Consider the following 20338-nt stretch of genomic DNA (forward strand, 5'->3'; position numbering starts at 1 on the left):
GGTTTTTCATCATTTGACTCAGACCTTGTGACAATTTTTTTTTTTAAACACACTACTAAGCCTTCCGGATGTTTTTCTGTTTTTTAGTTTTATGTTCCCTTTTTGAGATGACATCCTTCAGGCTCCGGGAGTACATCTCTAAACCCTCTAAATAGCAACGCAGGATCTTGTATACTAAAACTGCCACTTTTAGGTAGGCTGGGAAATGTTGTATATATTTACATTTTGAATCAAAGGCGTCCTCATTTCCAGTGAACCGCTAATTTTGAATGGGAAGGTTATTTAATGCATGCAGCACATTTAAATAACCTGTTAGGGAGGGTGGATAAAAGCTGACCCACTTTTTGTTAAGGGTGAGGTGAGCCTTCCCCACAAAGATTTAAAAATATATCTAGCTCTTGGCTGGTGGATAGAAGGCCAGAAAATGAAAGAGGAAGGCACTGTTTTATCCCACCCCTTTCTTTTTTCCAAACTACTCAGTTTAGCCCCGGACCATATTAATAAATTGTTTCTAGAATAGGGCAGACTTCGGGAGCAAGCTGTAATCGGACAAAAAGACATAAAACCAAGGCGTACTTACTACTTGAGTCCAGGAATATCTGTTAGCCTGCGGAGCACGGTCCTATACACCAGGTGCTAAACATGTACATTTCAGTGGTGACAATGTTGATAAATACATTCTCTTTTGACAACTCTCTCCCTTACTGAAGAGTGAAAAGAGAAAACAATATTTTACCCCAATAATTTATTTTAGAACCACTTTGCTTTAAATGTCACTAAACGGTTTTGGAACATAGATTACATGCAAATACATTTATATCATTAGCAAGTGAAATTTGCCTTCCCCTTTATTTTTATATAGGAATGTGGGGGCTTCGTTTCTAATTTTAAAAGTAGTAAGTGTTTCTTTTTAAAAAGCCAACAAAATATTTAAAATATCAGAAGGATATTAAGAACCCATTATCCCGCCTTCCAGAAATAATACTGTCAACATTTTAGTGTTTTTCCTTCATTCTATTATTTGGTATTATACAAGGTTGTAAATTAACCAGAATTTGGTTAAAGACGGAACTTTACAGATACAGTGTGACTCCCTATAAACTGTTCAGTGGCTTCTCACCTCACTTTGAATAAAATCTAACTAAGCTTTCCCTACAAGGCTCTCCCCACAGTCTCTCATTTGGTCAAGGTCACAGTGGCTTTCCTCCACATCCTCCCCACTCCTGCCTTCTCCCTGGAACACCCTCAGATCTCAGCCTCAATGTCATTCCTCAGAGCAGACCCCCAATGAGGTCCCTCGAGTTATCCTTTGCCTCAGCCCCTGCATGTTGCCTTCACAGCACCTATGACAGCATATCATTATATGTATGAGTCTGTGCAGCAGGACCACCCCTGACCTGACTCCCTCATCAGGGACCTGAGACCTAGTGAGCGCTCAGTGGTTATTTGCTGAGTGGAGGAGAGAAGGTGGGGGGGGGGGGGGGGGGGGACAGTCTGGAATTGGTTAGTGGCTGGATGAGGCCAGGCGACCTCCTTGGATTTCCTCCTTCTCCATAATACATTGTATTCTGTGAGTTTATGAAATATCAACTCAGGCATAGATTGACAAGCTCCTGCCACACATATGTTAATAAGCCTTCAAGATACAGGTTAAATATCTACACATCAGAAGAGGAAGTAATCCTAGTTATGAAATCTGATGTGTTTTTTTAAATGTTTATTTGTTTTGAGAGAGAGAATGTGTGCTAGCTGGAGAGAGGCAGAGAGAAAGAGAGAGAGAAACTTAAGCAGGCTCCACGCAGTGCAGAGCCTGACATGGGGCTCAATCTCACAATGATGAGATCACTACCTGAGCCAAAATCAAGGAGTCAGACTCTTAACCAAATGAGTCACCCAGGCGCCCATGAAATCTAACATTTTATTAAATTATACAAAAATGTGGGGCGCCTGGGTGGGTGGCTCAGTTGGCTGGGCATCCAACTTTGGCTCAGGTCATGATCTCACAGCTTGTGGGTTTGAACCCTGCGTCAGGCTCTGTGCTGACGGCTCAGAGCCTGGAACCTGCTTCAGATTCTGTGTCTCCCTCTCCCTCTGCCCTTCCCCCACTCATGCTCTGTCTCTCTCTGTCTCAAAAATAAGTAAGTGTTACAAAAAATTTTTTTTAATTATAGAAAAATGTAAGTGTCACACGGTGCCTGTTTACATTTTTGTGGAGAGTTCCTTAACAATATAAATATACATATTTTTCCCCAATTGGATCAGTAGCTCATGCCAAGAGAACAGGACACACAGTATATACCTATAGTGTACTTTCAATATGGAACAGTTTCCAAAGAGTGTGAACAACTTGGCCTAGTATATAAACAACTATTTTGAAGATGTTCTTTGGACACAGGCACTAAGCAAATGTATGTTCAATACAGCTGAAGAAACCAGGGGAGCCCAATAACACCTTCACAGGTGCATCGACATAAAGCAGGCGGCTTGATGAGCATACTTAAAAGGAAGGCATTTGCCCCTAGATGTCACTCTTAAGAAACATTTTATAGGAGAGTAGTCTGGGACCTATTCGTTGTGTTATTTTAGTCTCGGGTGCAGCTTTATCAGGTCCTGCCTGGTGCCCACCGCTGGCGGAGCTGTCCCCACCCGAGGGCATACCCCGGAGCCTTCACCTGCAGGCTCAGCCCTGTGCCCAGTCTCCATGCAGTGTCCTGACCTGGGCTGTTAGGAAACCTTTATTCAAAGTCTATCTCTGCTGCCATCTTGCTCTCATCTTGGATCCCAGAGTCTTTTAACTACTTCTGCCTCAGTTAATCCACCTCTAGGACTGGGGTCCTGCTCCCTCCTGCCACTTGCCTTGTTGGAAATGCAAGTACTCCCTCCACAGGGACCTCCCGGGCCACATGGACCTGACCATCTGACCACTTCTGAGGACTGTGGTCCCCTCCCCATTATTTCCTATCCCTGTTCTCTGACTGCCCTTGTGTGGTAACCCTGCAGTGGTCTACACCAGTAGCTATCTATACTTGTAACCTTCCAGGCAGGGCTTTCTCAGCCTCCTGCTCCATCCTGTTATAGTCCCCAGGCCCTGTTCTTCCATATCCAAGATAGCATACCATTTCAACACACACTTCTTAACTACCCGCTACATTTCAGGCCTGTGCCAGGCCCAGAGAAGGCCCAAGACCTGCTGTGTAGCAAGGCAAGATGTCTTTACAGTTGAATAGCCTTCCAATATGACTTGTTCACAGATTCATCCTGATTTTAAAGCATTGAATCTTAGCATTCCTTCATCGTGTGTTTGCAGATGTCCAACAGTGTTCCAGACTCTGTTCTGGGCACAGGTGGCCAGGAGCACAGCCCTGACACACTGCAGAAGACACACACACACACACACACACACACACACACACACACACACACACAGCTTTGTTCTAAGGATTGCAAAAGTGGTTTGCAGGGGGAGCAATCCTGCCCTGGGGGATGGAAAGGGACTGCCAGTGAAGGGTTCTCATCAGCCCTTGATAAGATCAGTTCCATTTGTTAGGCAGATACAGGGAGGGGAGGAACACCCAAGCAGAAAGAATAACATTAGCAAGGGCATGAAGTGCGTATTTAGTATCAGTATTTAAGAACAAAAAGTACAGTTGTTTGGTATGGTTGGAACACAGGTATCGATGTGAATGTGTCCTGGAGTTTCGGTCAAGAAAGGAGATCTGCATTCCATTTGAAGCAGTGCAAGGGCTGGATTAGGGGGCAAAGCAAAGAAGTCATTTAGAGCTCAATTGGTTAACCACAAATGACTGTAATAGAGGCCTACCATAGGTCAACAGGGAGATGACAAGTTTATCTGTCAAACTGCCCACAATACACTGAATTGATAAAGGATTCACTCTCAGGACCTGCACCCAGGACCACTAACAAGGTCAAGCTCAGCCTTCTAGCCAGGCCCGAAGATGCTCAGTACTGTACTATCCGTTGGAAGATACTGTCAGAGAAGGGTCCAGCATCAGCCGTTTGTAGGCGTTTGAATCCCCTGGTGAGGTAACTGCCCCAGATGCAGACTTGAAAGATGGCCTTGAATTGGACTGATGTGTTAATCTACCAGCATGCAGGGTCACTCAGTGTCTAAGATATTAGACCCCTGTGACTTTTAAACATTTATGGAGAATAAGCTTCCAACTGGTATCTTCTTTCAGTGTTTAGTTTCTTTTAGAGAAGTGTTTTGTCTACCTGAAGAATATTACCGAGGGAGTTACTCACCATGTTACCAAAAGTGTACTCTTTATAGAGATCCTCTTGTGAAATCTCTACCAGGTCATAATCTCTAGAAAAGCTGTGTTTCTCCTAACATTTTTAAAAAACTCTTCTGAGCATTGGTTAAATAATGGATTTGATTTTCCTTTTGGCTACAGATATATTTGAAGACCACCCATAGCAAGTAAATAGCATTTGTGATGTATAGCGTTAAACTGGTCTCTGTTCGAAATCCACTGTGATCTTTTCCTTTGTCATTCCTTTCCTTTTCCTACCCAATTCTAATTAATGTTATTTTGACTTTTGTGTATCCAGGTAATCCACCCTCAGTCTTTTTTAGAACAGGCTAGTGCGTGCACGCGCATACACACACACACACACACACACACACACACACACACACACACACCTACATACAATCCATTTAGAATATGTGACTAAAGCAGAATGACCTAATTGTAACCTTTAGGTTTCTAATGAGCTTCCAAGTATCTGAGAAGAGGGCAATACCGCCCCTTCCCTGCTAGACAGAACTAGTCTGAGAATCATTCTTAAGAGGTCCTTAGGGATAAGAATCCTAATTCAAACTCAGCAAACACACAGCCAAGAGTCAGACACACTCTTCTTTCAGATTTCTCGGAAAGTGCTTCCTCCTGCCTTATGAGCTCGGCTAACCGGTGACTCTCTGTTTTGCCAAAATAACTTCTAAAGGCATTGCTTGGCCAATTCATTAATTTTTATACAAAACAAAAATAAAATCCTCTTTGACAGAAATACCATTTCTCTCCACCGTCTCCTTCCTCCAGCAGACAGCGGCAGCATTAATATTTAGGAAAAGTCAGTGGGTGAGGACGTTGCTTTTCATTGATGGCTATTTGTGAGTTTTCTTCTCTCTCTTCTCTGGGCCCTGCAGTTCCTGTTTTGTAGTCCTGGGGCTACTTCCTCATTTGTGTCAAGATGGACAGTAATATTTCACTTCCACTTTGTTCTCTAGATGGAAATAGAGGAGTTTGTTTTAAGAAAAAGTAGGCCCATTCCGTATGACCCTGCACAGTCTAAGGCAGCCAGAACTCACTGGCAGTTAAGAAGAAATTAGGAGACTGTGTATACAAAGTTTTCAGTTTAGTGAACTACGTTGGGCCGGTTAACAAATCAACTCCAAGTTTGGACCCCGAAATGATCATGAAGTCCTTTGTTCCCAAGACTTATGGGAGTGGTAGCTTTGTAAAAACAATCCTCTCTTTTGGTACTAGATGCTCTAATCAAGGCATTTGAATCAACTATGAAATTAAGAGCTGATATACTATCTAGGCTCAATCACTTGATCAGCTACTCATGTATACCATTCCGGCTAACAACGTTTCAGTGTTCCCCACATTCACATCCATTAACAAGTACATTACACCAAATCCCTGAAATCAGGTTCTTCCTTTGCCCCTTCTTCTCCACTCAATATTATAAAGCCTTCCCCAGGCAGCTGAGAAGGACAGAATGAGGATGTCTGAGGTCAGTGCCAGGCAGGCCTGGCAGAAGGGAAAAACTCTGCTTCCCCAGCCAGTCACTTCTGTGTTCTGTGCTTCCACACCGCACCCCCCAGGTCCCCAGGCCACATCCTCAGTCCCCCAAACCACAGGCCTCCGGGCCCCAAGGCAGCATGGCCAGGGTTCTTGCAGACACCCTGTGGCTGAGCACAAAGGGCAGAAATGAAACTTCTGGGGCTTGAGGGGGTGGAGCAAGCACCCAGCTGTGCCCCTGGGGCAAGAGAACCATCTGCACACACAGCCAGGGTGCTGGCTTCCTACTTCCCACCCACCTCCGCATTGAGAAGTGCGCGTTCAATAATGCAACTTCTCATACTATTAATAATAATTGCCGACCACATACATAGCACTGAAATCTCACCACAACCATATGAAACGGGTATTGTTATTATTCTTCTTATTCTACAGATGAGGAAACTGGGGTCCAGAGAGGTTAAGTGATTTTTCCAATGACAAACAGCTTGTCGGTCATAAAGCCAACATTTGAACCCAGGCAGCAAGGTGTGAACCTGCACTTCTTACCATGGCTCTGTACTATCTCTAAGAAAAAGAGAATAAATCTCTAATTAAATCTCTAAGCCTGCACTGCCAGTCAGAATTTACACATTGTGTCTGACCAGCATAGGGCATGAAAATCTGGGGGGAGGAAAGTTCTTTCTCACAGAAGTGACCCTTGTGTGTAAAAATCAGAACTGAACAAATTCGAACCAGCAGAAATGCTTTATATAGAGGAGATGGCCTTCGAGACTGACACAAGACATTTGTCTTCCTTTACCATGTCCCTGTGTGCTACAGTGACGAGTGAATCCGTGGGTTGCTGCTGAACAAATATGCACCGGAGCACCTACGGATTGGTGTTAGAATAGCTTGGCCCTAGGTCAATTTCCCTTCTCAAAAATGTTCTGTTAAGGAGTTTGACCACACAGTGAGCTCAGAAAGCAAGGGTTGTGCCTGAAGCCCCCAGTGTACAGAAGGATAGAAAATAATTAAAAATCAGAATGTACTCTAATTCAAAATCAAAAGGCATCCCCATCTCTGCCCTTGTGAAAATTGTGTGAGCTAACAAATTAATAAGCCAGTTGCCCGGGGTGAAGTCTGCCCTTTGCCTGTGTAATCACCAAGAAATGAGAGTGACTTTGGTCAGTCCGACGGAGGAGCAAAAGATAATGATTTCCGGACATAAGTGAAGTGATTAAGGATGCAAGAACACTAATGCACTGGGTCCACAGTAGGAAGAGCCCAGTCTTTTGAGTCTGGGAGTGTCCAGCTCCCTGACAAGTAAGCAGAAAGCAGGTAAAAGTGATCTACCCTCCAGGCAGGGAAAGGAGAGGACTAACACTTATTGAACACTTGCTATGTGCCAGTCTCTGTGCCAGGCATTTTTTATATATATGGTCTCATTTAATGCCAGATCAGTCCATGGGTTTTTCTACTTAGACAGGGTGATGCGTTCATGGTCCAGCCTTGACACGCAGAATGATATAGGCATGACCACCATGACCATTGCCGTTATCCTGCCACGTGCAAATGACACACACAAGATAATGTAAAAGGAAAAAGGAGGAGCGCCTGGGTGGCTCAGTCGGTTAAGCATCTGACTCTTGGTTTCTGCTCAAGCCACGATCTCACGGTTCATAAGTTCGAGCCCTGCATTGGGCTCTGCACTGACAGTGAGGAGCCTGCTTGGGACTCTCTCTCTCTCTGCCCCTCCCTTACTCTTTCTCTCTTTCTCTCTCAACACGTAAATTTAAAAACTTAAAAAAAAAAAAAAGAAAAGAAAACTCACTATCTTAACATTTTGGCCTGTAGACTTCCAATCTTTTTTCCATATAAATATTTTGTGTTCATTTGCCAACATGGGCTGATGCCACCTATGTTGTTGTTTTATGCCTGCTTTTTAACTCAGACACTTTCACATGCTTGTTCAATATTCTTTCACAGTATCATTCTAGCAGTTACAGAGCAGGCAATTGTAGGTACTTTCATCAGTACCCAACTGTAGGATATTTAGGTTACCTTCAAGTTCTCGCATTTTTAAACATTCTAACAAATATTCTTATGTATTGGTCACTGCAAAATTATCCAAGTTTTTTTTTTAATTTTTTTTTAATGTTTATTTATTTTGGGGACAGAGAGAGACAGAGCATGAATGGGGGAGGGGCAGAGAGAGAGGGAGACACAGAATCGGAAGCAGGCTCCAGGCTCTGAGCCATCAGCCCAGAGCCCGACGCGGGGCTCGAACTCACAGACCGTGAGATCATGACCTGAACTGAAGTCGGATGCTTAACCGACTGAGCCACCCAGGGCCCCAAAATTATCCAAGTTTTTAAAGGTAAATTTCTAGCATGAAAATTGCTGGGTACAAGGACATAGGCATTTTTTTAAAGTCCAGTTTATTGAGGCATTATTCACCTACAGCAGAACTGGGCCTTTTTGTGGGTACAGTTCTTTGAATTTTGACAAATGCATCAGTCACGTAACCATCACCGCAATGAACTTCTCTAACATTTATTAACATTCTAAAGCTTTTGATGCATGTTATCAAATTGTCTGCTAGTAAAATTATACCTATTCCCACCTACCATCAGCCTATGAAAGGTGAACATTGGGTATTATTCTTCAAAAAAAAATTTTTTTAAGATTTTCCAGTTGGATAGGTGAATGTTTCCATCTCATTCCCTTACATTTCTTTGATTACAAATGAGGTTGCATATTTTTTCACATTTATGCTCTGTTTTTATGCCTTATGGTGTGAAGTCACATTTATATCCTTATATCCAGATTTTTTTGAAGTATTTATATCTGTAATCATTAACTTCAGTTTTCTTCAACACACCATCTTTGCCAAGTTACAACATTAAGGTTGGGCTGTCCTCGTGTTGTAAAATTGAGAACCTTGCACTTTCTTCTTTACTTTGGCACAATATGATTGAAATAAGCATGCCTTGCTTAATAAGTGGACTTAACTCACCTGTGGCACCTTGCTCAAAGGCTTTTGGAGAATGCGCCAGGCAAAGCATTTTCTTTTAATTTTTTTAACTTTTATTTATTTTTGAGAGACAGAGCATGAATGGGGGAGGAGCGGAGAGAGAGGGAGACACAAAATCCAAAGCAGGCTCCAGGTTCTGCGTGGTCAGCACAGAGCCCAACGCGGGACTCAAACCCATGAACCACGAGATCATGACCTGAGACGAAGTAGGACGCTTAACCGACTGCGCCACCCAGGCGCCCCACGCCAAAGCATTTTTAAAGCCCTCTCGCTCAGTATTCAGAATGTGTGTAGGGGCTCCTGGGTGGCGTAGTCAGTTAAGCATCTGACTCTTGATCTCGGCTCAGGTCAAGATCTCACAGTTTTTAAGTTCAAGCCCTGCATCAGGCTGTGTGCTGATGGCACAGAGCCTGCTTAGGATTGTGTCTCTCCTTCCCTCTGCCCCTACCCTGCTTTTATTTAAGTTTTTAAATAAACTTAAAAAAAAGAATTTGTATTAAAATTCCCGTTTTTTCAACAGTTTGGAGCATCAGTGAAATGCTAATACATTGGTTTTCTTAGAATAGGCCAAATTGTAAAATAAAGATGAAACCAAAACCTCAAACGCCACATTTCCATCATTTCTCTGGATTCCATTAGCCCTTTGCAAACACGTATGCTTACATGAAGCTCAGTGATCCCAGTATGGTGTTCAAAAACTGACTCATTTCTTTAAAGAGAGTACAGAAATTTCTACCTTCAGTTTCCTAGGAGAGAAACTGATGTGAAAGGTAGAGTAAGAAAAAAGATGAAATGTACCGTATCAACCAGTTTTCCCCGAGCACACCCTGGACATGGGCGATTACACTAATGTGCTTCCTAGGGTATGGAAATAGCATATGTTCTCATAAAACCCTCCATCTGAGAAAGAGGATCTGCCCTGTTGGTGATAGCTTCCTCTCATGGACAGGATAATGCTATGTAAATTCCAGGATCCCTGGGCAGTCATCACCCTACTTAGTTACCGCATCAACATAACTGTACTTTCTTTCCCTTTATCCAGGACGTCTGCGTTAAGGCTTACCTCGCCCTTCGTCATCACACAAACCTGCTGATCATCCTCTTCTCCATGATGCTGATGACGGGAATGCCCCAGTTAACAAGCAAAGAAGATATTGAATATATTCGGGATGCCCTAACAGTGGGGAAAAGTGAGGAGGATGCTAAGAAGTATTTTCTTGATCAGATCGAAGTGTGTAGAGACAAAGGATGGACCGTGCAGTTTAACTGGTTCCTGCATCTTGTTCTGGGCATCAAACAAGGGGAGAAACATTCAGCCTAATTCTTTGGGCTAGAATTAAAAACAAGTTAGTGTTCTAAAGCTTTAAGTCAGCATGTCCATCATTGAACTTGGACTGATGGACAGGACATTATGAAAGCTGGCACTTCAGAAATGCAGCTCTGTTGCTGGCTGAACCCTTTACTGGAGAAAAATACTGGCATGCGGTTTGTTTAAATAATGTTCAGTTTTAGGCTTGTATGCAGGTTTGTTTTTCCTCATTTGCTTCAGTGATGTTGGAGAACATTCTAAGTTTAAACAAACTATTTCTTCTTTGTGCCTGCTGGTTTGACTGTCTTATTATTGAGTGCCTCTGGAAATTGGGAATAATTGGTGACGTCTCTTTTCATCTGCGTATACTCTCAATTTGGGTCATTCTTGTGCTCCTCAACCTCTTTAGAGAAAAAGACGTAATCCTTGTAACCTCTGTCTCATTCCCTAAAGGACACTTCCAAACATCCCCCTCCATGTCTGTAGATGATAGCGATTTGCTAAAAGCAAAGGAAGGCGAGTTGGTCTTTTCAGTGTCTTTTGTAATTAGGTTCTTGTACAGTGTACAGCTGAGATGCACAAACATACAATGGAAAATCTGAACCTTTGTGCCCTGGCACTTCTCTGCTGGTCTGCTTCAGGGTTACGAAGAGGAAGAACAGAGAGGAGACCATTCATCTCAACTCTGCCCAAGAGCAGATTGCCAATTCCAGCTACTACAGCCTTCTCCAGCATGGAAACAGGAAGAAACTAAAGGGACTCATTTTTCACCTTTACATCCTCCTCCCTGCCTCCCTTCTTCCTTAACTGTTACCCTCCCACAACTCTTTACCCAAGTTGTGAAGTCCTCAAGAATGCATCTACCCTAGAATTCAAAACTTAGTTGAAAAGCAATTTCTCCCCTAGGGTTACTGGAATTTTATGTACTTATTTGTAAAGATGTTTGGTGGAGTTTTTTTTTTTTTAAGTATATTATTAAAGAGGACATTCTAGGAAATATGGATTTGTTTTCACATGCCTTAATTTTACATTTTGGTCTAAGAATTTTTATTCTTTTTTTTTAATGAAAGAAGGTATTTGGTATCTGAACAGTATTTCATATTAGCAAGAACACTACTTGCCCTGTTCATCTCTCAGTTTAAAGGACTTTTAAACTCTGACACATTCTTCAGATTTCCTAAAAATTGAAATGGTTTCTTTAAAAACCATGTTCATCTCCTAAATAGCTTGCTATTTATTGGAAGTGTTGTTTAACCTTAGAGAAAGATCGTTAAATTATTTATAAAATATTTCTAAATTACCTATAGTTAATACTTTACCTAGAATTAACTGTTAACCATGTCTATGTTTAAACACAATCAGATATAAATAGGTATTTAAGTTAAAATTTTTCTAAATAGATACCTTTGGTGTAGCCTGAACTTTTTTTTTTTTTCTTTTTTTTTTGTATATGCAAAAGGCCTTTGAAGGTAGGGGTAACACTGCTTCCTTGCCGGCTGAGCCTTTCCCCTGCTTCATAAGGTGTCTAGAAAGAACACTTCCTTGACAGCTCGTTCTTTCAAAACTACTCCATCCCCCAGTACAGAAGACCATGCCCTGCAATGCATTAATGAATGCATTAATGGAAGGTAGATGTTGTGTGACATTTTTACAACTATTCCCCACCATTCTTCTGAACAAGAACAGGAAGGACGATGCTTTCTAATTGAGAAGATATATTCATTATTCTTATAAAAAAAAGCTGAGCTGGGCCTTGCACAGATTCTGCTTTTTATTTGAATTGCTGAAATAATCGTCTTGATAGAAGAGTTAGAGAAATGTATTTATATTTAGCTTGCTGGCACATGGGCATACCTATTTTCAGATGGACAAATTCTTTTGTTATGCTGACACACATCACATTGGGCCTGATTCTTCTGTATTTCAGTGAAGGTAGAACTTTAACTCTTTAGACTTACAGATAAAAATTACTTTTGTGTGCCTCTTCCGTTTATTTACAGTGAATCACATGACCCACAGCTTTTAGACCTTTGAAAACGTTGTGGAGTTCGGGTCATCTCCTCCTGGGAGGAGATTTGGGGGAATTACCCACAATTCTGTCTTCACTGCCAGATGAAAACAGAGATTACAGGTTAGATGATTCGGGTAAAAGCAGCTTTCATGTATGTCCAGGACTGGATACATGATTTGCAGAGCCCAGTACAAAATGAAAATGTGGGGCCTGCCATTCAAAAATTATTAAGAAGTTCAAGATAGCAACAGCAGAGCATGAAACCAAGCACAGGAACTTCTGACCATGAGTCACTGCACAGGTCACAAGCCTGTGAAGCTGGCGCTGTACAGATCTGAATAATGGCTTTGATGCTCAATTTTGCATTTGGACTCCATCTGTAGGAGTTCAGATAAAGTGCCCAGATCAAAATGCTGTTTACGTTCTAATTAAAATACCTCATTTCTGTGGCTGTACATTTGGATGTAAAACACTGGCCCATTGATTTAGGACTGGAACAATGGCCACTAAAAGGAGAGCAAAGCAGATGTTCGAGACCTAGCCCCATATGACCCCATTTAACTACGTTTAGTGAAAGTATGAGGGAGTGGAGACCTCATAGATAAAATACAGAAATTCCTAGAGAAGACTCTTGACTTTCAAAAAGGTAACTTTATTAACTATATTTGTAGGAGATGAATCATTTTTTAAAGAAAGACCAGAAGGGCGCCTGGGTGGCTCAGTCGGTTGGGCATCCAACTTTGGCCCAGTTCATGATCTTGCAGTTTGTGAGTTTGAGCCCCGCGTCGGGCTCTGTGCTGACAGCTCAGAGCTTGGAGCCTGCTTCAGATTCTGTGTCTTTCTCTCTCTGCCCCTCTCCCACTTGTGCTCTGTCTCCCTCTGTCCCTCAAAAATAAATAAACGTAAAAAAAAAATTAAAGAAAGGTTAGATATGGGAATTCTGTGGGATAATTTGGAGGCTGGGAATCCTAGGTAAATGGAAATTATTTTTTTGATATGGGCCAAAAAATAAGTTAGAAAGTATATTTATGGAGCAAGTTCTGGCGTTTGGCAAACCAGGCTCTATTTGCCATGGCTATGAAATAAATTGTCAGTTATATTTTACAACATGAAGAAAAAAGTTTTTGGATTTTTAAGGACTCTGCCATCTTATATCTGTTTTACCCAACCTAATAATTCTGGTCAATTAATCTGGTTCTTATCTGTGTGCTTGTCTGCATATTTGCAAGGACTCATTTTTAGGACAGATGCCAGGGGAGCCTAAAGCACACACCTTGGCAAAGGTGCTCATTCAGAAAGTCAAGAGATATTTCCTCTTCTGGACAGTCCAGCTCTCCCCACTTGTATTTGCATTTCAATTACAATCGTTGAATGTAAATTCAAATTAAAGAATCGACGCCTTGTATTCTCTGTACGCGTCTTTTAATGTCTGAAAGTCCAGATATTCCTGAAAGTCAGATTCCTTAACAAATCTTTATGGAGTATGGTGCCTGGCTGGCTCAGTCAGTCTGACTCCTGACATGGGCTCAGGTCATGATCTCACAGTTTGAGTTCAAGCCCCGCATTGGGCTCTGTGCAGATAGCATGGAGGCTGCTTGGGATTTTCTCTCTGCCCTTCCCCCCTCCTTGCTGTCTCTCCCTCTCTCTCTCTCCCTCTCAGAATAAATAAATAAACATTAAAAAAAGAAGAAAGAAAAAATATCTTTATGGAGTGCCCACCGCCCTACTAGACTGTGTGCTGAGGACTGGGTATTAGAATGTGGAACAAAATTGACCCAGCCTCAGTCCTTAAAGGGTTTATAGTTTGCTGGAAAAAGCAGACACCTCATAATGGTTGTATCTTGTGGGTCAAATTGTGTCCTCCCAAAAAGATGAAGTCCTCACCCTTGGTCCCTGTAAATGTAATTCTATTTGAATTAGGTTCTATAGATGTAATAGAGTTAAGGTGAGGTCATGATGGTGAGCCCTGATTCAATATGTCTGGCATACTCAAAAGGAAAAAGAATGTGATAGAGGTAGAGATTATAGTGTCTACCAGCCAACGGACACCTGGGGTACCAGATGCCGGAAGAAGCAAGGAAGGGTCCCACCCTAGAAGCTTGTAAGGGAGCATGGCCCTGCCAACACTTGCAGATGTCTAGCCTCTAGAACTGTGAAAGAATAAATTTCTACTGTTTTGAGTCACCCAGTGTGTGATATTTTGTTATGACATCCCTAGGAAATTAATAGAGTGTCGACCATCATCAGTTTTGTGGGGGTTTCTTTTTGGAGGAGCAGACAGAGTTTATGTAAGTAAACCTGTTTGATGCTTTCTACTGTTACCAAAAAGACTTAATTGAGTGCAAAATATGTGACAAAGTGCTAATATACTTAATATATAAAAAGCTGTAATAATTCAATAAGTAAAAAATGAATACCTTACCAGAAAATGTTGAATTCACCAAAAAAATACATGTGGCCAATAACCATATCACAAGAACCCCAAATCACTGCTGATGAAGCAAATGCAAATTAAGATAATTTAAGTGTCTTTTCACCATCAGATTAGGAAAGATTGGTAATAGTGAGAGTTGGTGATAATTTGGAAGAAAAAATACTCTAGCACACTGTTGAAAACAGAGCAAGTTGATAAAATTTATGCATGGCATTTTGTCACATTTTATCAAAATTAAGAAGATATTGGGGTGGCTCAGTCTGTTGAGCATCTGACTTTTTTTTTTTTTTTTTTTTGGAGAAAGAGAGAGAACGCATAAACGGGATAGAGTCAGAGAGAAGTAGAGACAGAATTCCAAGCAGGCTCTGCAACATCAGTGAGAGCCCGCTGCAGGGCTTGAACTCACAAACTGTGAGATCATGACCTGAGCCCAGATCAAGAGTTGGACGCTTAAACGACTGCACCACCCAGGCGCCCCAAGCATCTGACTCTTGATATCAGCTCAGGTCGTGATCTTTCAATCATGATCTAGATGCTCCATGCCGAGTGTGGAGCCTGCTTGGGATTTTCTCTCTCTCTCTCTCTCTCTCACTCTCTCTCTCTCGCTCATCTCCTCCCCGACTCACACACAGGAGAGTGAGCTGGATATGGGCAAAGACAGCAGGGAGCCCGATGTGGGGCTTGATCTCAGGAACTTTGAGATCATGACCTAAGCTGAAATCAAGAGTAAGAGGGTTAACTGACTGAGCCACCCAGGAGCCCCAATAAATCAACTTAAAAAAACAACAGAAAAAGAGGACATCTATTCTCCTACCCAGCAAGTTCACATCCAAGAATTTATCCTTAGAAACTATCGGACAAGTGTTCAAAGACTTACAGACAAAACCAGTTACCAATATTCTTTATAATACAACCCAAAATTGGAAATGGCCTAACAGTCCCTCAATAGGGGATTGGTTAATTAAATCACATTCATACAATGGAGTACAATGAAACCCCTGAAAAGATAAGGTAGATGAAAATGTATTAACATCCACGTAGATCTATGACATAATTGAGTGAAACAAGGTGGTTACCAGGCCAGTGTTGCGGTACAGTCATATTCAAGTAAAAATGTAGGCTTATAGCAACATTAAAAGGCTGGGAGAATATATTCACTCCAAACTGTCAATCGTGATTTTTTTTACCCTACATTTATTTTTTTTTTCTCTCGGGTTTTGGGAAACTTGATGCTATATTTTTGAATTTTTTAAAAAGGGAAAAATAGTATTTTAATTTTGGGAAAACAATACAGTCTACACGATAATCATATCCTTTAGCTTACATCAAGCCTCACTAAAAGCTCAGAAAATTTTGTTTCTCTAAGGGAAAAAAATCCCGTGAAGTCAGCAGTTGTCAAGGAGTGACGGCCAAGCTGTTGTCAGAACTTTCTGGCATACAAATGACCGTGTCAAAGTTTCCTGTCTTACTCAACCCTACCTGATTATGATCTTTGGTACACTAATGCCAGCCTGATCCATCCCCTAAAATGATAATGCTTTTAGAGAAGAGAGGCCTCCAAGGATGCTGTCTGTTTAGTCAGTAAGGGATGCCTTGCCCGGGCCAGCTCTTGTCAGCTCTGCAAATCTTCTACACTGAGCTCTCTAGCTCACACATGACGTCCCCCTTGGAGGTGCAAAGTACCTCATTTTCACTTCTCGGGGAGTGCCAGAATTTTTTCTATGCATTCACTCATTAGTACAAATTAAATCTCACTGCCTGTGGCTTTGGTATGACGTTTTCCTTCTGGGAGCTGGGCTCTGAGTCTGGGTTTATAATGCACCAGTCATTCAATTTGGAGGATGTGATGGAGACAGGGACGTAAAAAGGAACATAGAATTTACCTGCAGCCCCTCTGTATCTCGTAGTGGGTGGCCAGTCCTCTGACAAGTTTTATACGCAGAGAATCAAACTCAGAATTCTTCTGATTACACTTAAGTGTTAAAATGGGTCCCTATTCTCTTCAGAGATGTGCCCACCATGACCCCCACCATTTCCAGCCACATGCAGGGTTGTGGCTAAACAGAACTTCCCATTACCGGATGTATATGGCAGCCAAAGTCATACTGGTCCCTAGCACCCCCACCCCATGCCTTTCTTTGTATCATCGCCAAACACCTGTTCTACAAAATTGCCAGGGCCTCCACTGGGAAAATCCTGTGGCCACAAACCACTGCCAAATCCCTGAGTTCTCCCTGGCTCTCTTTCCCCAATCCATGGCTCTAGAAACCAGAAGAGACAATTTCTCCATATTTTTAATTTTTTCTTATGTTTATTTATTTATTTAGAGAGAGGGGAGGAGAGAGAGGCAGGGAAGGGCGGGGGTGGGGAGGGAGAGGGAGAAGAAGAGGGAGAGGGAGTGGGAGAGAGAATCCAAGCAGGCTCCACACTGTCAGCATGGAGCCTGATGCAGGGCTCAAACTCATGAACTGTGAGATCATGACCTGAGCTGAAATCAAGAGTCAGCCGCTTAACTGACTGAGCCACCCCAGTGCCCCACTAATTTCTCAATTTTGAAGCAACCCCTTGCTTAGGCAGTAATTGTTTATCACGGCAAAGCACATTCTGTAGGTTTTCAACTGGTAGAGGAGTTTGACTCCTTTAACCTATACAGATTTAAAGGAGTCTGAGACTTGAGATACCCTAGTGGAAAGCCAGGGTGAGTGTGTGTGGCTGTGGATGCAGAGTGGACCATAAGTCAGTAACTGGGGGATAATCCACTTTAAAGTCAGCCAGATGCCACATTAGCAGTTCAGAGTAGGTGAGGCAGGAAAGAAGGTAGATCAGTGGCTCTGGCATTTGATCATTCCAAATTCAGTACAAACTGTCCACCTGAAAGAGTTGTCTAATCTTGCTAAGCTTCAGCTCTCTCCTCCATAAACTGGGTAGAGAGTGGTACCTCTTTCACAGAACTGCTGTGCAGATTAAATGAAATCGTGAAAGTGAGGGGTGTCTGGGCGGCTCAATCAGTTAAGTGACTGACTTTGGCTCAGGTCATGATCTCGCAGTTCATGAGTTAGAGCCCGCAGCAGGCTCTGTGCTGACAGCTCAGAGCCTGGAGCCTGCTTCGGATTCTGTGTCTCCCTCTCTCTTTGTCCCTTCCCTGTTCTCGCTCTGTTTGTCTCTCTCTCTCTCTCTCTCTCAAAAATAAACAAACATTAAAAAAATGTTTTTAAATAAATAATGAAAGTGAAGCATTAACTGGAATGTCTGGAGTCTTTGCTCAATAAACAAAAGCCATCGTTTCCGTGCTCCTTTTCAAGGAAGGCTGAAGAATCTCAAGAAATCAAAAGTTCTAAGGCATCATCCTTGGAAGGACTTCTAGAAGTAAATGATGAAAATCTTAATGACTTTATAAATATGACATCCTCCCAGTATGACTTCAAAGGAGAAATAATTTCCACTCTATGTCAACATCAGATACCAAGGAAATCTTTTAAACAACATCCTTCTCTGACCAGTTAATCTAATCAGTGTACATTATCCGTGGGTTCTGTCTGGGCCTAAGGAAAGTTAGAGGGCCTGGAACCAATTGACAAGGCCACTAACTCCTATTCACTTTCCCCCTCCCCGTGAACTTTATGGAAAGTTAATTTATATAAAATACAATTCAGCCATTTAAATGTATCGTGTGATAAGTTTGACACACGTACACACCCATATATCCATCTATCACCACAGCCAAGATCCAGCACGGCCCCATCACCAAAAAGCCCCCTCAGGCCTGCATGTAGTAAATTTCTTCCCATGTCTTCACTGAAATGCTTTCTGTCACTATAGTTTTGCCTTTTCTAGAACTGCATATAAATGGAATCATGCAATATGTGGTCTTTTGTTCACATAGTATGATATTTTGGAGATTCATCTAGATTGCCTAAATAAAATATAATTTAGGGAGGTTCATTTGCTGGACAGGTTTGCTATGGTTCACTCTAGAGTCAAATGCCAACTTTCACTTTTGTCTGCTGTCTGTGACAATGCATGCCCATGGCTCCTGTTCTGTCTTAGATTATTGAGAAAGACCCATTATTACTCTTACCTTGTTGTTTATATAAGATAATAGATGACAAGTAGCCTTCATTTCCTCTGGTTTTGAAATAGTGCAGAGGTAGATTGTAATATTCCCCACTGCTGCCGAAGGGCAAGCAACTAGCAGTGCCAACAGACAGACAAATACAGGAACCCCTGAAGTCATCAGAGAATCTAGAAAAGAGACCTTCTAGAGGAGCGTGTCTCCTAACGTGCACATAAATCACTAGGGATACATATTCTGATTCCATAGTGTAGGACAGGGCCTGGGGTTCTGTCTCTCCAACAAGCTTCCAGGGGAAGCCGATGCTTCTGGTCCCCAAACCACACTTTGCATAACAAGGTTCTATAGGACACAGAGGCAGATTCTGTGGGTTGGTAGGGAATGTCAAAGCAATAAGAAGGCTAAAAATATGTACCAATCTGCACCTGAGAAATACTACCCAAAAACATGAATTTTCATCAATCCATATATGTGTATGTATATATCATCTTTGTTTTTTCTAATGGCATCTCAATTTTCTCATCTGTAAAATGGGAATTAAACTATATGTGGTAGGTAGACCTCCAGTATGGTCCCCTATGATCTCTGACTCCTGATGTTACACCCTTGTGGGATTCTTTCCCCATGAGTATGAACTGGGTCTAGTGAGTTGCTTCTAAGAAATAAAATATAGCAAAGATGATGCAACATCACTTTCAAGATTGGGTTCTAAAAGCCTATGAGTTTCATCATACTGGCATTTCTAGCTTGCTCTTTCCCACCTTTTCAGTTTGATGAAGCCACCCACCATGTTGTGAGCCACTCTCTGGAGAGATCTACATGGCAAGGAATCCAGGGAGGCCTCTGGCCCACGGTAAGAAACGAAGTGAATTCTGCCACCAACCACATAAATGAGCTGGGAAAAGTGTCTTTTCAAGTCAAGTCTTGTGAGAGATCCAGAGCCAGAGGACTCAGCTAAGCCATGCCTGGATTCCTGATACAGAGACCATGAGATAATAAATGTTTCGGTTTTAAGCCACAAAGTTTTAGAGTAATTTATTGTGTAGCAATAGATAACTAATAGATTTCAGAGTTGTTTTAAGGATTAAAAAAGACAAAAGAATTAATATATGTGAATGAACTTAGCACAGTGCCTGGCACAGAGTAGCTGCTTGGCAACGCTAGTTGAATCTAAAAACAGCAGAGTCATAAACATCACCAGGATTTATAAACAGCAGCTGCATCCACTAATCCAAGAACAATCCATGTGTATAAAGTCTGTAACTTTCAGCCTTGTTGGGGAACCTGTAGACCAAAAAGTTTGACATATACATATAAATGCAAAAATATAACTAATACCTATGCATGTTTTACATACATATGTAGATATCTCACTTTTTAAATATAAGCTTGTTTTTCATGGATCTTAGAGCTGTGCTCAAGTACCCTAGCAAGGAGGAAGAAGAGGAAGAGGAGGAGGAGGAGGTGGAAGAAGAGGCGGAGAGGGAGAAGGAGGAAGAGGGGGAGGAGGAGGGGGGAGGAGGGAGCAGAAGGGGAGGGGAAGGAGGAGGGAGGAGGAGGGAGCAGAGGGGGAGGGGAAGGAGGAGGGGAGAGGAAGAGGGAAGAGGAGGAGGAAAGAAGGGCAGCTCCCACTGAACTATGTTTTATAAAGTGGCATTCTCGGGGCGCCTGGGTGGCGCAGACGGTTAAGCGTCCGACTTCAGCCAGGTCACGATCTCGCGGTCC

General features: G+C 42.2%; 1 protein-coding gene and 1 long non-coding RNA gene across 8 annotated transcripts in view; one reads left to right on the top strand and one right to left on the bottom strand.

The window, feature by feature from the left end:
• Nucleotides 1–11095, top strand: part of PIK3CG (phosphatidylinositol-4,5-bisphosphate 3-kinase catalytic subunit gamma) — a 34760-nt gene extending 23665 nt beyond the window's left edge. For all 4 annotated transcript variants that reach the window (XM_040472923.1, XM_040472921.1, XM_040472922.1 and 1 more), the window contains exon 11: nt 9830–11095. In XM_040472923.1, coding sequence (XP_040328857.1) covers nt 9830–10108 — 279 coding nt within the window. In that variant the 3' untranslated portion in view covers nt 10109–11095. The remainder of the gene's footprint in view (nt 1–9829) is intronic.
• Nucleotides 1–20338, bottom strand: part of LOC121028878 (uncharacterized) — a 142551-nt gene that overhangs the window by 19923 nt on the left and 102290 nt on the right. For all 4 annotated transcript variants that reach the window (XR_005789481.1, XR_005789478.1, XR_005789479.1 and 1 more), the window contains 2 exons: nt 5035–5247; nt 581–704 (listed from right to left, as the gene is read on the bottom strand). This is a non-coding gene — a long non-coding RNA (uncharacterized LOC121028878). The remainder of the gene's footprint in view (nt 1–580; nt 705–5034; nt 5248–20338) is intronic.

Source organism: Herpailurus yagouaroundi, unplaced genomic scaffold (genome assembly GCF_014898765.1).
Source record: "Herpailurus yagouaroundi ecotype Mexico unplaced genomic scaffold, PumYag 100, whole genome shotgun sequence".
NCBI classification, from domain to species: Eukaryota; Metazoa; Chordata; class Mammalia; order Carnivora; family Felidae; genus Herpailurus; species Herpailurus yagouaroundi.